This window comes from Lates calcarifer, linkage group LG21 (assembly GCF_001640805.2).
Source record: "Lates calcarifer isolate ASB-BC8 linkage group LG21, TLL_Latcal_v3, whole genome shotgun sequence".
Lineage (NCBI taxonomy): Eukaryota > Metazoa > Chordata > Actinopteri > Centropomidae > Lates > Lates calcarifer.
In genome coordinates, this window is record NC_066853.1 from 11,830,690 (window position 1) to 11,848,309 (window position 17,620).

Here is a 17,620-nt window from a genome sequence, read left to right on the forward strand (position 1 = left end):
ATTAGTGATATATTTGTTTGGTCAGAGTTGTCTTCACGACAGACTCATTTAAAACTAATAATCAGATATTCTACATGATTTCTCCCAATGAGGACCAACATCAACAACTGGAACCCAGTGATTTAATTAAGTAACCCTCTCCTTTGAATCAACCGTGATGATGGGAGAGTAGCTGTATTTCAAAATTTCTTAACCATTTCCTACCACCACGTGTCGCTGTTGACCTGTGCCTCACTCCCACGTCCAGTAACCTCTACTGTAAATGCAGCTCCATCCTCTCTTGGTCGTGACTGGACTGCTGATTAGAGTAGTTGACATTTCAGAGCTCCCCTTGAGATGCATGATGAATAGTACAGACTGAAATGATCGAGTCAAAGCGAGTTTAGCTGAGGCTGTAGGGCTGCTGTTGAATATTAAGTAAATGTCTGAGGACATGTTACATCTACTTTTAATATGTTTTGAAACACATCTTAACAGATATGTTGAAATGGGTTTCATTAAAGTGAAATGTATTTTCAGCACTGTGAATATGATCTGCTTCCTTTGGTAAATCAAGCTCACAAAAGACGTCACAGAAGAATTACACTGGAATGGGATTTTCACCTTCAAAATAAATGCACCACTCTTACTTAACGATGCATTCTATGCTGAATCGTCTAGAAGGTATTTTATTTTGAAAGCCGTTACCGGAAAATCTGTCTTTAATTCATGTGGTTTGGCATCAATCTCGGCGCACAGGCATCCTCTCTCTGCACTCCGCGCTCTGCGTGTGTGAACCCACCGTACGTGTGTGTGCATGTGTGTGTGTGAAGCGTCTGAGTGAGTGAGCGTGTGTATATGCGTGTGTGTGTAAACACAGCTCGGTCGGCTCATGTTAGGAGCGAGGGCCAGGTCTGACTGCAGCAGAAACTACCAGGCTGAATTGTGCTCGGGGACCGCTCAGATGAGGAGATGGCAGCCGAATCGACCCGGAGATTTACCAAGAACCTGCTGAAACCGGGGAGCGCGGCGGAGATACGGCAGACGGCGTGCAACGCAGTCAGACACTCCGCAGTGACGGTGAGTAGTAGACCCGCATGAATCGTAAAAACATGGTGGTAGTGGAAAAAAACGCATCACCACCTGTGGGCCCTAACGCCTTTTTTTAAATGATAAATTATTGCTCTGGGCTTTGAACGCTGCGACCTGAAAGCTTTACGTCTTAAACTGAGGTATCATCTGTACCAACCTCTGTCAGACACACTGCACCGCTGCACCGTAGACCTGACATTGACATTCATGTTGCATCTTTCTTTGCAGTGGATGAGCACTTGCAGCACAGTGCAGCAGCAGCGGTGCTGTTCAGCCTATTGATCCTGCAGGGAGGGGAGGACAATTCAATATATTTAAATGGATAATGCTCGGCAAGAGTCGCCACATTTCTTTCCACTAGATATAGAAAAAGAACCCGCTTATTGGCTGGTAATGTGGCTATAAAGTCGTAGAGCCTATCATATTCCCATGTGGGTTGGAGTTTATTTCAGTGTGGCTGGATGGAGTGAATGAAATGCAGTAAATAGCGGCGTGGTAGTAGGATAGTAGGATGCGGTATGACACCAAGGCAGCGGTTTACATCTGCCCCAGCGACGTACAGGAACACCAGGAAAACATGGAGGGAGGGGCAGAGAAAGGGAAAAGAGGGGAGATCTGTTCGAGCACTGGGTTTTTGACTAATTATATTATCAGGCTATTTTAATATCGTGAAATGTGAAAGGGACGCTTCAGTGGGTGTGTCGCGCCTTATAATGAGAGGCTCTGATTGACACATAAGATAGTAGTGGTGGGAGGAGGGGTGAAGCCTGGAAAAAGCAGCCACACAAGCACACACAAGGAGGATTTGTGTTGTGATGATGTCCTTTTGATTCATCTGGCAGAGGACAAATCCTCTACCTTACGTTGTAAGTGTGTGTGTGTGTGTGTGTGTGTCCATTCTGTAGAGATTAACATAGAGAAAGGTCACTCCACTCGAGTCTCTTTGCTGCTACTCCACATCCTCTTCACTCTGGTGTTAGTGTGTCAGTGGGACACACGCAGAACAGAGTGTAGAGGGAATTGATTGGAATAAAGAGGGAAAATGTAATATTGCTCACAGTATTTCTAATGTGGCAACAGACAGGATTAAAATGGAAAAAGCACTGAATAGAATCACAGTGAATCAAACCTTGTTTTTTCAGTGTATGTCTCACTGGAAAATAGTTTTCTACAAGCAGCCAGATGTTACCACTTACACTGGGTCACCTGAATACAACAGAACACAATACCAATAATAGCACCAGCCTTAAGAGTAAAATCAGGTTTACTGACAGAATGCATCTGTCATGTCCCCAAATGGAGTAAAGCAGAATAGTGTGTATTGATTCCTTTATTGAATGTATAAATTGGCTGGTGAGTCACCTTGTGTTGGTATCATGTAGGACACTGATACACAGTGTTGCACTGCAGTAACAACACACTGTGAAACTTCACTGCCTTGCCTAAAAGCACTACTGCTGAAGTCACACCTTGAGTCTGTGGTTTTCAAATGCAAAAAATGTACTGAGTAGTTATAGAAAGGAAGTCACTGATCTACAGGAGATAGATGAAGAGAGTGAAAGTCACTGAGTGAGAACATGCCCAATGATTTACAGTATTAAACATAAGCTGTTGTGCTAATTTAGCCAGTAAAGGTTTGTCAACACGTGTATTTGTCATTAAAGCCAACATTCACTGTTTTACCTCTGTCACACAACACATTTTGCTTCAGTGTCTGGGCCCTGGTATTGTGACTGCTGGCTCATTGTCTTTCTGGTACAGCTTAGTGACACACAGAGCCATTGTTAATGTTATTAGTAACACTTGAACTTTTCCTACTACAACAAGTCAAATTGTCTGTGGTGAAAAAGGTCTGTTTAGATGTGTAACATGATGAAGTTCAGGTGGAGCTGTGTGTGCATCAGTGTTCAACTCCAAAAAGAATGTTTGTTACAAAGACAAACTATGATGTTTGAGATACATATCTATAGATACCAGTTAAGTTATGTTATGATCATCAATGCTTTATCTCAGTATATGTCATTTTATATCATGTATCAATAAACATCGTGATAAAATACATTTTCTAGAATATTAGTTGAGAAATAATTGATGCATAAAGTAACCCAGTAGAGCAAGTCAAGGTACCTCATCACACTGGTGCAAATATCATATAAAACTCCAATACCGGCATAAAGTATTCCCGCCCATTACTTTCCAGCATTACACATTAGGGCCTTATACATTCAGACATGTTAAAGGTATAAATATCATAGTGTAAAGTGGAGAAATCCCTTTTTGTTTTGTTGTATCTCAATCTTCTGTGCAGAATTTACCAGAAAAGCCAACCCAAGTGTGAGGTTTCATTTACAAAAAGTGAGAACTGAGATGGAAACTGTGACTAATATTCTGATCAGCATCAGTATGTGCAAAGACACCAGCTTTTTAGAGACTAGGCTGGTTAGTTTCAGTTTGTTCCTACATCTTGAAAAAGTAATGATGAAAAAAGCCATAAATTATTACTTGAAGTCATACGTTGTGCAGATATATGATGCAGACATGTGGACAGGGGGTGGCTGCATAGAAGGGTAAGCATGTGTGCAAATGTGTATGCATAATGCGCGTGTGCACAGGCTTAGGTTAAGTGGGTGTGTAAATGTCCATAGGCACTGTGTGCATGTGTGTGGACGTTTTTGTGAGCGTGTTAATGCACAGCCTTTGTTGGTGAAAGAAACCAGGTCAGCAGAATCAGGCCCTATGGCATAACATCCAATGAAGCGTGAGCCTCTTTTCTCCCTCTCTTTCACTGAGCCCCCTCTCTCTTTTCATAGAAGCCACTTTTCCTCATTCACTTAATGTTACCCCCTCCGCCACCACCCACAACCCCTCCCTTGACTCTTCTCCCCATCTCTCCATGTCTTCACCATATCTTCTATGTTTGAGTCACTTGTGACGCTGCTTTCCCCTGTGTTTCACACTGCTCTGTATGGGCCCCAAGTTGCGTTATGTCAGTTTCTATGCATGCATTCACAAGTGTATAGCAAGCATACATGATACCTGGTAAATCCCCCTGGTGAGTGCTGCATTTTCCTCTGTTGAGCTGCTCTGTGAAAGCAATCACTATTTTCAGACTACTTCACTGTTTCTCATAGTGGTCAGCCCACCCACCCTCAAATATGCAGGGAGCATGGAAGGGTAGATAGTTACAAGAATGAAGGATGTAATGGTGGTTGAATTTTGATTTTTAAAAAGGACGTGTTCTTTCAGTGACCGTGGGATGTTTTTCATTACATATTTGCCAGCGCTGAGCTGCTGAACGCCAAATAGCAATGACATAAAATATAAAAATACAATAGATAAGCATTAACGCATTAACAGCAAAATCTAGTGCATTTTTGACCCACTTCTGCTGATTGTTGGCACCAGAAAGAAAGTGTTTATTATGACTCTCGGGGAAAGTGAGCAGCATAGCAGTGTAGACACAAGTGTCATTCTTGTTGTGACTCTGGCTTCCTGCTGGGATGAACCACATGTCATACCATGCCTGGAGGATGCCAGCCACACTTACCACGCAGCCAGAGATTGGGGCCAACATGCCCACCCTGGCATCCCACTGTAGCTCAGAGTCTGTTTGCCCAGTAGCACAGGGTTGCTCTTATGTAGTCACCAGCACTCGTTGCTTTAGGCCATATGTATGCTCATGCCTTTTATGCACAGCTTCCACTTTTAGGTGTAATATCGCCATGGTCTTGTCTTTCCATTGGCAGATAATAAATCTTTGCCATTGCCATCCTTGGTGCCCTTATGTTACTACTAGCTTCATTCCTGATCACATATTGACTATTCTTGTTGCCTAATACCAGTCTCCAGCCATTTTCTTTGAATTGTCCATTTTGTCACTAACCAGTTTTTGTTGTCCAGTCGTAGAGATGCTGACTAACTGTTTACTGCTGTTGGCTATTTCAAGCAAGCTTAAGTCTCTACCATTGATTGTCATATTATACTGGCTATGGCTGCAACTAGCGGTTATTTTCATTATCAATTAATCATCTCCTTGTTGTTATTGTTGTTTTTCATCTAATTGATTCAATGTTAAGTCTAGTGAAAAATACACATCAACATTTCCAGGAACCCAAAGTAACATCTTAAAATTTCTTGTTGTATCTGACCAACACAAAACACAAAAGTACTCCATTTACAAGGATACCTTTAAAAGTTACCTGTCCCCAAAGAATGTCCCACTTTGACTTGAAAAATGACTAAACGATTATCACCACTAATGTTGATTCATTTTCTTTTGTTCATCCAAATGATTGCTCAGCTAATCATTTTAGCTCTATACTGGCACCATTGGCTGCTGTGGAGGTGGCTGAAGGCCCAAGAAACCAGTGATGTATCTGAGATCAAAAAGGTTTTTAAGTATTTTCTCACCTACACTCCATAAACAAGAGAAGCAGTCTGGCAGTGTGCTTTTCACTGTTAAAAGAACTGCCTGGAAGCTACAGTATGAAACCACTCTAAGAACTTGTGGATTGCTTTTGAAGCTAGCTGACAGTGATGTAAAATATATGTGACTTTTTGTTAATGGGCTTAAACGTGAAAAAGCCTTTGGTATGACAGTCCTCTACCAATGCGGTTCACCTCTATGCTCATATGCACACTCCTGTTCCTCTAAACTAATCACCAGAGAGTAGTATTGTATGTGTTCTTTGGCTTTGACATCAAAAAGTGAATACAGTTGCATTTGCACTGTAACATTTAGAAAGGAGGTCACAGTTTGGTTAAAGTTCGAGGGCTTTTCCTTCCTGTGTGAGTATTTATTCTGTTTTTTTAATATGTGTCCGAGAGCTTATACTGGATGTTCTCAAATATTGAAAAAGGTGTTTGTATTTCACTGACCTCTCTTTACTTAATCTTTTTTATTTTTCATTCCCTCTCAAGCTTTATGCCAGCAGTTGTGTAACTCTTCTCACTTTATACTCTGTGGAAGAAAGGAAAGAGGATGGGATATTTGTCTAGATCAGTTAAGGATCTCCTCTCCACCCTGTGAATACTGGGCTGTTTTTGGCTTGTCCTATTATATTATTTTAATTTTCCCCACTCTCTTTTAATCTGCATGTACATCAGCATGTATGTCACTGTCTTCTAGGCTTATACTAATCACGTTCTGTATGTACTGCATGTGTCTGCTCTTCTACTAAAACACCACTACTGGGAATGTCTGTCTGTCTGGAGCTGAAATTTGTGTCAGACAGCGTGGAGTAGGCATTTGTCGGTGGGGAGTTGGGAGGGGGCGCACCGTGGCTAGACATGTCCCAGTGATATGTTGCGGGTGTGTGCATGTGGTCGTTGGGGGACACGCTGTCAGTCTGACTCCGCTCTCTCCTCATGACGCATCATGTCGCCTGCCTGGGGTGCATTGTGCATGACTTGCTGCCTATTTCCCCAGCATACATGCATAACAGCCCAGTGCAATTAGTGTGTTTGTGCCTGTGTGGTGCTTGATGTTGTTCTGAACAATGCTGTATAAAAACTCTTGTAGCATGCATGTGGGTTTGTAACTGCATCAGATCTGTGTCAGTGCGGTTTTCTGTTGATTTGACAACAGACAGCTGCTCTGTCTAAAGAAGAGAGTCATCAGTGTCCCACGTTAATCACTCGCAACACCAACTAATACGCCCATCTCATGCGTGTTAGTCAAACTGATAATGCTGAAAATCAATTGTCCCAGAGGAGAGAAACTGGTCAGATTACCAGTAATTACTCTCCCACTGCCATGCCTCTGTTACCACGGCAACAGAGAAAGGTCACTTAGGATGGAATTCTAACAGGAAGCACTCCTATCACTCCCAGCATATCTCTACTTTTTCCCCTCTGGCGTTTATTATTTCATCTCATCTATTGCTCTTCTGTTCCCATGCTCTCTCTTCTACATCTTACAAAATATCTCATAAATTAATTTGCTGGTTTGTGTAGCAGCATATATTAGAACTACTCTTTTAATTGTATCTGTAACCCACCCACTCCATCTTTTTTCACCTCCTTTGTTTTCTTTTCTTTATCTCTTTTTGCTTCATTCTGGAGGGGTTATTAGGCTGGCTGTCGCTGCTGAAGGAGATCTGCACCGGTCCTGACATCTCTTGTCACATGCCTCTTATTACATCTGGTCAGTGGCGAGGTAGGACAGGGACAGGAGTGCTGCTGGAGCCAGAATCAAGCTTATAATTGGGTCAGACATCACCAGTCTTATCGTTTTAGAAGGCTAGACTATAAAGAGGGGAAACCCAGACAGAAAATGAGGGAGGAAGGGTGAGAAGAGGAAGAGAGAGATTCAGTAGATCTGTCTCCCGTCCCAGAGGAGTTTGCACTGAGGCTCTACTGCCGATAACTTGTCCTCTTATAAACACTCTGTCCTGCTGGCACATGAGTGTGCGTCTATAGTGTATGTCTGTGTATGTGTGTGTGTAATCACCCTGCAAAGGTTTTATGTGCAGTATTTGCACATGTCACGTGTTGCATCTTATTAGCATTAACAAGCTCAGTTTGGCATGTGCATACAGCTATGAGTATTGGTGTGCTATATTCACAAGTTTGCACGCCAGCAACTTTTTATGTCCCTGTGGACATTCACATAAGTGTTCCAGTTCTTGAGGAAAGCTGGCTTCACAACACTTCCAGGACAGAAAAAGAAGAAGAAGAAATGCAGTACTGTTGTCTTAATTCCCATAGAATCAGATATAAAGCTGCTTCGCAAATCAACATTTCCTTGCCTGCCAATACAGTTATTCTCTTACATAAGTTGGGGTTTTGGAAATCGTACCACAGTTGGATTGTATAACCATGCAAAAATGACTGTGAGAGAAAAGAGACTCTCCCAGCAAGAACAGTCCAGAAAAGAGGCTTCTGGCCTGTAACACTGCAATAGGACTATACAGAATGACTGAAGTGAAGTTAGAATAACCATTTCCGCTAACATCGTAAAACATGAAATGCCATCAAATAACTGATGAAATAAACCCCTAGGTAAAAAGAGCAGAGATCCTATTTCACACAGCCATATTTTACTGTCTGTGGCTACTGTTTAGGCCATTATCTAGAAGTAGAGAAACTGATCACAAAACAACATGCATTATGATGCTGGTAGGCTGATTATACAGTAGCACTGTAATACATAGCACTACATGACACTGGCCATGCTCAGCAGATGCACACCACGAAAAGTCCTGAAGTAAAAGAAAAGCTGGTGGAGTGGTACTTGGCTGATGCACGGCGTGTGTGATGCACCTGTGATTGTGTTTGAGATTGCACTTTTTTCTATCACACACTCTTTATATGTCAAACCATGGTGTTGAAGTGTCAGCTCCTCCTAGATTGTGTTTGTGCACATGTGGGACAGGATGTCATGCTCACTCTCTCTCACTCTCCCTCTCTCTCTCACAAGCCATGCATTTTGTGTCTCCGAACAACTCAGCCTGCAGCGTCTCTGAGAGGCCATGCTGTGCACTTCTTCGCGGCGCCTCCATCACACGGTGCACCTTAAGTGTGCGTTCATATCACTTTAGAGATTTCATCAGCGGGGTGACATATACTTTTTCTTTTCCTCTCGTCAAAAACATCCCCTCACCCTAGCCTCCCCCTCTACCCCTCCCTCCCACTTTACCTCCTCTTACCTCTTATATTTTCACTTCTTATGTCTGCTTTGCCCCCCTCCCCCTTTTTCCCCTCGCTTTGCCTTTTCTATCTCCACATGAATTCCCTAATTACCTGCACTTCCTTTCCACTCCCTCGTTCTTTCTTCAAAATCCACTGGATTACATTCACTCGGCTCCTCAGTTCTCACTCCTTGTTATTTTGAGTGAATGCTTCTAGTGTCACCGGTGTGTTTATACGTGCAGACAAGGGAATAGAGAGAGGGATTAGAGGAGATGAATAGCTCTTTGACATTTGTTATGACTGAGCTGCAGACAACTCAGCCACGTTTGCCCGATAACAGTAGGACCGTGCACTGCCAGGCCTTGGTGTGTATGTGTGTGTCTTTCTCCATTTTCTAAATGACTCATTCAGAAAGGACAGAGAAATAAAAGCAAAGAGAAGAGAAACAAGAAAAAAAAAGTCTGAGCCTGTCACTGTCACTAGTGACACTGTCTCCTGCTGAATTCCCCTACTGTTTGAACTGTTGCATGATGCTGCACAGTGATCTCAGTAATGTACGTGCTGGGTGTGAGCACAGGAAATTCTTCTTCTTTTTTTTTCCTCACCCCCCTGAAATACTTGTAGCATTGTAGCGTCAGACAACCAGTTGTTGAATTGTATTAGAGGACAAAAAGTCTGTTTAGTCTAGGTGGGAAAACGGGATAAAGAGAAAGCATTTGTGTGTCTGTATGTCAGTGTTTGTGAGAGGTCACATGAGAGGAGGAGGAGAGAGAGCGAGAGAGTGAGGTCCCCGGGGCTCCGCGCATTGTGCCAATGTGCGTTTACAATAGGCTCTTTGGAGAGAGAGAGGCTTCACAGCCAGTGAACTGCTCCATTCAGACTGCGCTGACCAGGCTTTGCCTCGCTGGAGCTTAACTTTTATCCTCTCTCTCTCTCTCTCTCTATCTCTCTCTTTCTCTTTCTCTTTCTCTAAAACTCTCCATCCTGCCTTGTACCTTAATAGACACTGCCGTCCACTCGTCCATCCAGACTCTTTTCGCAACCCCCCAGGGAAGGGTTGGGGTGGGGAGGTGGGGGGTCCACTTCACATACTGGACTAAGAATAGTTCAGTGGCTCTCTGTGAGTGAATTGCAGTGTTGTGTCTCTCCCTCACTCTGCATTCCAGAGTAGGAGGCCTGAATATGCTTCTGCCATTACCGTCCGACCCCCCGTGCCCCGTTGCCCTCACCCTGTTGTCTCCACACACACACACATACACACTCACACACACTGTGCGGCACTTATACATGATGTGGACTTTCGGTGATCTCCGCTGGCTGGACAGGGTGAGACAGAGAGATCAAATTAAGCGACAGGATGTAAAGAAAATGAGTCAGATGCTACCATTTGTACAGGCCGTCCTCAAAGTCTTTAAATCTTAAAACAGAACCATGTTTTTTTGTTACACGGTCAAATCCTCTAAGATCTTTTTGTCCCTGTCTGCTCTGCCTGTCTAACAGTTCCCCGTTAGCTTTGATCAGCTCGGCTGACCCAGTCATAATCCCATCTGACTGTGTCTGTCCTCTTGGCCCTGGTGTCAGAAAGTAAAAGAGAGAGAGACAGCTATTATTAATATTTCACCACTAACACCCACTGCAGTTACACACTCGTTCACACAAGGGCAACAAAATAAAGGAACAAACATTATTATGTCTGCAGTACTTGTGTCCCAGTTAGAAATAGAACAGATAGTTTTCACTTATAGATAATATGTAGTCTTGAATAGCAGCATAGTCATAGAACAAAATAACTAGCTGAAGAAAGTCTTATGCTTTCCAAATAAGGCTGTTATCAACATGCGTAATCGGTGAAATTCTGGATTAAAATGTATATTCTTCACTGGTGGCTTTTTTTTCACATTACTTGTCTAAGGACTGGAAAATTAAGAGAATTTAGCAATTTACCAACATCAGCAATCTGTTATCAACCTAAACTGACTCAAATCGCAGGGATTATTCCAGCATTAATTTGACATTTTCGAAAATACTATGAAAATATTTGCTTTCTTGCTGAGAACTAGATGAAAAAGATGGATACCATGACAGCATTAAGTATGAAGCTGTAGCAACCAGTTAGCTTAGCTTAGCATAAAGACTGGAAACAGGTTGAAATGGCTAGCCTAGCTCTGTCTCACTCTAGGTCTAGGTAACACAACATGCCAACCAGTGCCTCTAAAGCTAATTTACTAATTGGTTTATCTTGTTTTTCATTCTATAAAAAATCTGTAGTGTCTGAAGCTTTTTCTTTTGAAGTTTCTTGGGTGGGAGCAGTTTGTCTGGCAATGAGAAAACACGTATTTTGATATTTGTATTGTCTTGATTTATGAACTTTAAAGGTGTTGCCCACTAATGTTGTATTGATCTTTTCATCCAAACCTCTCGGCAGGACAGTAAATAAAACATATCTCTCAAAATGTCAAACTATTTTTGAACTGTAATTAAATAGGACAAAGTAAAAGGAGTCAACATAGGGAAGGAAATATAAGTATATAAGTAGTAGGATCTAAAAGGTTGCAGTTTTTTGTTGTTGTTTTGTTTTTTTTGCTGCCAAGTGGCAGGAGTGGAGATTGACTTGACTCAGAGATGCCAACTCCACTCATTGCTATTCCTGCTGACTGACTCAAAGAGGTGTCTCACTGACATGTGTCCCACAGGAAACATAGCCCAGAGCCAAAATGCTCAATAACTGAAGGTAGTAAAGGTGAGGAAACAATACACAGATCCACGGCTGTCTGTCATGTTTGTGGATGCTGACATTAAAGTGAGGGAGTTGGTTGGATTTTTATTTCGTTTTGGATCTAAATGCCGGTCTGCGCATCTGTGCTGGCTCACTGGATGCTTGTGCCTGACTCTATCTTTCTATGTTCATACGTACATCAATTTTGTGTGCCTTAAATGTCAGCCAAAGAGCTGAAATGAGATCTGCAAAAGAAATAAGGGAGGAAAAAAGCACAGGGGCAGAGAGAGAGAGAGAGAGACAGAGAGGGGATTTTGAGTCCGTAAGAGGGGGAGAGTAACTGGGGGAGAAGGGAGGGAGGGGGGTGGAAAGGTAAGGGAGGATAATACATATGAAAACGCATGAGGAAAAGTCTTCAGAGCAGCTGCGTCCTTGGTCTAAACTGGGACCTCAGGGAGAAGGAGCAGTGCTGAGTGGGCGTCTGGTAGATAGTTAGCGCTGGTGTAGAGGTTATGCAGAGGTTACATGTAGGCTTTGTGTAGGTGTCATATGTAGGCGTCATGACTGAATGATTTATTGCAAACTAGGCATTCAAGTGGGCTTTTTTACCGCTGTGAGGGTGTAGATTGGGGGGGGGGGGTGTTGGCATAAAGTCCAATGATTTATTTTTCTCTGATCAGCCTGGAATGAAGCTGATACGACTGTGCGTAATGTCCAGAACCGTAGTAACTCATAACCACCATGTCCATTGTGCTGGTATGCATTTCTGGCGTGACTGCACAAAAGTAAATATTGACTTGGGCCTGATGTAGGATGAATATGGCAGGTTCAGAGTGAGGACACATTTTTCAAGCTAACAGAGTTACAGGAAACAGAAATCATTAGGAATAATTGCTTAACGAATAGTTACGGTTTCCTAGTGTCAGTGGCCCAGACGTGCGGTGGGAGTAGAGCAGAGCAGAGTTTTGGGTATTTCAGAGTTTGATTTGGCCAGCCCGATAGAGTCAGTGAACTGTCATTGGTTGGACACTCTCTTTACCTGGACAGGAAACAGGAGAGGCCTAACAGCTGTGTAAATGGCCTAGATAGGATCACAGAGAAACAGCGGATACATGGCAAGGCTGAGGGAGGAATCAGGACTACTGTCCTGGACTGGTATTTATTACGTTGCTGCAGTACTCTTTCCAGTAATATCGGGTTTTGATGAACAGATTAATATTGGCAAAACCTCGTGCCTCGGCAGCGAGGGGTCTTTTTCTGTTTCTAATTAATGCTCTTTCTTTTGGACAGAGAGTCACTGCTAAAGGAACAGCTCTTTTGCTCTGCAAGTTGCCATTACCTTAAAATGTCCCTGGTGCTTGAGCTGATACTTATATCTGTGTTTCTCGTTTAAACCGTCAATAACAACATATCAGCAGTAATATTTTAAAAGTATACCCTTTTACCACACAAACCAAAAAAAAAAGCTTTACTACCTCATGCTTTTGCAGAAAGATAGGGTATTATCACAAATATTTATTGCAGGGAGCACAAGAAGCCCAGTGACCTCAGCCGTCAGACGGCTGAGGCCCGAGACGGGATGGGAGGAGGGAGGGGAGGGGAGGAGAGGGAGGAGAGAGCAGCGGGGAGATGTGGAGAGATGCCACGTGGGAGAGTGAATTAATGAGGCACCAGCTCTGTGACAGTAGCTGTGTGTCTTTCTGCTGCTTTCGCTGCTAATTAATACTAGTATTCCATAACGCTCTTATAATGCTTGTGCTTTCTTGTCTCGCAGACCAGATGTTCTCTCTATGATGCACGTTCCTGAATGTGGGAGTCAATATTAAAAATGAAACAGGCAGGTAGACAGGTATAAGCAGTAGTTTTATTGTTGTTACTGTGATGTCCAGAATGAATGGAGCATTTCATAGAGTAGATCTAACATCATAAAAAGCATACTTATATTGTGTAAGATAAAATATTTGTTAGGCAAAAGCAGCAGAGACTCTGTTGTACTATTTCAGCCAAACTGTTACCTGGAAGCTTGCCTGCTGTTGAATATAAACCCATCTCTGACATATACAGTATCCCACTTACAGTTCATATGACTCCATAACAAATAATAAATTAAAGAAATTATTAACCTTTCGCCCTTTACATACAGTTTACAGCTGACCTCTTCATTTATAAACATTTTAAAGCTAAACCAGTGTCTGCATCCAATTACTCTCCAACTGTTTACTTACCTTTTAACGGTGCTCCTCTGTCAGGCTCTTAATAAATTCAATGCTTCCTGACTGTTATTATAAAGGTGATCTGTTCAAATTCTCCTATGGAAATTACATCTGAAGTTGTCAGTTTTCTGTTTGTGTCTGTTGTGGATGGTTGGAAATACTGTAGGAAAGACAGCAGTTCTTTGGAAGGATGGTGAGATGGATGAACAAGATAAAAGGTGGGGTTCACTGTTAGACTGTTTTTGGGGGCGGGGGGTGTTTGGGAATGAATTTTAAGAGGGAGGTGAGTCCAAGCAGCATGAAAGGAAATTTTTAACAATGCAGCTGCTCCTCACCAACTTCCCCTCTCCCCATATTCCCCACCTCATCTCCCCTCTCCTGCTCCCTCCCCCCAACATCCCTCCTGCCCCAGGACTTTAGTTCTCAGTTAAAGACATTTTAATAGCTTCCTTTTCTAAACAAACCAGCTGCCAGAGGACCAGATAGTATCTCTGCCACAGAGCGCCTCCTGGAGGTCACTCACTGAAGTCATGGCGGTGGCAGAGCCTGCTGCTCAGAGAGGCGTGGAGACTGGCACAGTTTTAGTGAGGCACGCTCTCATCACCCGCCGCAGCCTGCTGTGTTGAGTTCTCAGCACTAGATGGCATTGGCAGTGTGCTGTAGCTCATGTGCTTGCCTCTTCCTGTTACCTCCTCCAGGAAAGAGCTCAACACAAAGCCAGATGAAACTGTCAGACATTACACACGCTCTGTGCTTCAGGTTCGCAATATGATCTCGTTACTTTAGGGACGCACAATTAATCATATTAGATCATGATTTTGATTCATGCAGCTGCTTTTTCACATGAAAGCAGTTATGTGCCGTTTGCTTTAGCAGGGTAATACTTTGCATCAAAGCTCCTCTGATTTCCCCCTCAGGTTGCTTCAACAAATAATAAGGCTGCTATGCATCATGTGACGGGGAGGCATCGGCAGAGGGGGCAGAAACAAGAACAAACCGTAACAAAGATAAAAAATAGTGTAGAGGAACAACAAAATCAAGAACAGATACTTTTCAAGCACTGTTTTGCCACAGCTGCAGCACAGCAGGGTAACACCATGAATTTATACAACCACCTGAAACGCCATGATAAAATGGCAGGGGGGGTTGTTCTTAGCAAGGCAGTCTTGATTGTTGGTTTATCTTGGATCATACAGACATAGATTACAGAGTACCTCTGTGCATCAGGTAAAAAAAAGTGCTCAGTTTAGTCCTTGTCTGTCTTCCTGTTTGTGCAAGAGATGGTGAACCATGCTGCTACAACCGCAAGCTGAGGTTTTACTAAGAACAGCACACCAGGACGAGTTTGAAGCAATATTAGCACCACTAGCAACACCAGAGAGCTAGAAACTAGTCATTACCAACACAGAGAAACACCGTGAGCTGCAAACTTGTTGCACTATATTCCATGAGCTACTCTTTACTGTAACCACCAGTCTTTAGAGCAACAATTAAAGAAACCCACTGGTCACTTGATTAAGTACATTCAACCCAGCACTGTTTTTTTACATGATCTGCAGTTGAGTTCTTAAGAAACTGACCCCAGATTTACTTTATTTGGATTCCTGTACACTTCAGCTTTCTCTTGCTCTGTTCTTTGAATCCTGTTTTTCCAACACAGTCAGTGAACTTTCTTGTTCCCTGTAGCACGTCACAGAGAAACACCGTATGTCTGCATGCTGTGTGTGTGTGTGTGTGTGTGTGGGGGGGGGGGGGGGGGGGGGTAAGGTGGGGGTGGGTGGGTGGGGTGCACAGTCAGAAAGAGGTTGACCCTGTGTCCCTCTGTGAGTACCAGCAGGGCCAAGCCGTAGTTTGCTGAGAACCCCAGCACCCTTGAGTGACAGCATCCTTCCTGTTGTGGTCACCATGGGAACAGGGGAGTGTTTTCCCAAGTAAACTCAGTGGAGCTCTGCGCCACATCAAACACCACTGCCATGAGTCAGCCTCCAGCTCTACGGGGAACCTAACTATAGCAGAGCTAACTGCTTACAAGGCAGTGCGCAGGAGTTTTAATGGACTGTGGTTTCCTACTCGGCCTAGTTGGCTGAGGTATTTGAAGTCAGTAAAATGGCTTATGTTTGTCTTTTGTTTAAATAGTTAACCTACATGCATGTGCGGCACACGAATCAAACTCCTGCAAATCTAGTGTGCATGCTACTTTTTTTGCCTCCAGCGTTGTTTAGCAGAGTAACTGTTCTGCTGGGAACAGAGAGATTTACAGAGACTGGGGCTGTACAGCTGGAACACATTAACTCCACAAATGATGGCGGCACACTGCCCTATACACCCCGATGATGTCATCCTTTACAGAGGTTCAGACTTAAACACAACTTAACCCCAGTGACACACAGGCAGGCGACAGAGAATGCAAAGACACATGTAGCCAGACCTACTGTCGGTGCAAACAATAACAAAGGTGCGCGCACACACACACACACACACACACACACTCACTCACAAATATATGCCTGCACTTTTTTATGGGTCCACTGGATTCATAATAATATCCAATAAATGAACTGGTATGTCGCAGCTTTTTTCCAACTTTTTCCAAGTTTCCTGTTATTTAAGTTGGGAAAATGAAGAAAATGTTTAATTGGTACAACTGGTGAGTAACTGTTACATTCTTTAAATTTGTAAGAAAATGAAGTAATGTGACACATGTTTATGCTAAAACTACAAAATAAATGGCAAAATCTCAGCATAAAATATGAAATAAATTGCTGTGTTGACTAACAGCAACATTAAAATGCTTCTTGTATTTTAATACATAAAAATAAGGACTACTATCACTTTTACTGAAAAGCATGCAGAACTGTAACTTTAAATGTGACCGTTTCTATATCATGGTATTGCTACTTTTACCCGAAGCAAAGGACTGAATTGCTTTCTCATGGTGGGAATTATTGGGTCTCTCTCTGTAAATATGATCAATATAAGGAGTATGGTCTAGACCTGCTCTATACGGCCATGGCTCCATTTTGGCAAATCTCTCTGGAAATTAACAGCTACTTAAAAACTCAACTGTACTTATTTTCTGTGTAACTACTATCATTTCCTCACTGCTTCTTCTGAAGTCGCAGCCCAGTATAGCAGGTACTTACCAGTCAAGCATTTTCTCCATTTCCTCAAACAAATAGCACCATTTTACCTTGTACTTCCCAGGGAACATCTAAGAAATAACAGTTCCACATCAATCGCTTCCTTGGAAATTATTTGGAATATAAATGACCAATATAATAAAGCATTACTAAAATTTCCTTTATAGTGTGTGGCATTTATCATGCATCCAAGGGAGTTCAGAATATAGATATCTGAGTTGCAGATAATGAATTGAGAATACTTAGGGAGTGACACAGGAAATAAACAGAGGAGATAGAATGAAGAACTAAAGAGCAGATTACTGCATCTCACTGTGTGCACAGTGGAACGAGTGTTTGTGGTTTTGTCTGGGGATGTGACATTATCCATGTAGAGTTTTGTTCTCCCATCTCGTTTGGTGATTTATTTATTCTCCCAACCAGCTCCAGGACTGGTGTCCTGGGAGGCGAGCTGCTTTTACACCGAATCATCTCCATGTTTGTGTCTCCAAACCACAGCGCCTGAGTCAGTTTCCTCGTTCCCTTCCACGGGAGGTGCAAGGTCCTCATCACTTATTCAACGCTCCACCACCTCATTCTGTGAAAGTTTGCCTCAAGCGTTTTGCTTTAAATTCATCCGTCTCTCTTTCTTCTATTTGAAAAGGAGGTGAAGTTAAACAATTACAAAAAGGCACCAACAAAACAAACAAAAATGCAGAGGAGGTTGCATCTGTGGTAGCTTTTCCTTGAATCACCCCTTGTGTTTGGGGTACACTAAGACTGTAGCGTTTTCTTATGGGAAACATGGCAAGAATTTAGATTCAACTGATGGCTTCTTGACATAATATTATCTAAAAAAGACTCAGGCC

At 42.7% G+C, this 17,620-nt stretch overlaps 1 protein-coding gene across 1 annotated transcript in view; it reads left to right on the forward strand.

Moving 5' to 3' along the window:
- The first annotated feature begins 743 nt into the window (after positions 1 to 743).
- dock10 (dedicator of cytokinesis 10) overlaps positions 744 to 17,620 on the forward strand; it is a 60,434-nt gene continuing 43,557 nt past the window's right edge. The window contains exon 1 of the mRNA XM_051078951.1: positions 744 to 1,059. Coding sequence (XP_050934908.1) covers positions 952 to 1,059 — 108 coding nt within the window. The 5' untranslated portion in view covers positions 744 to 951. The remainder of the gene's footprint in view (positions 1,060 to 17,620) is intronic.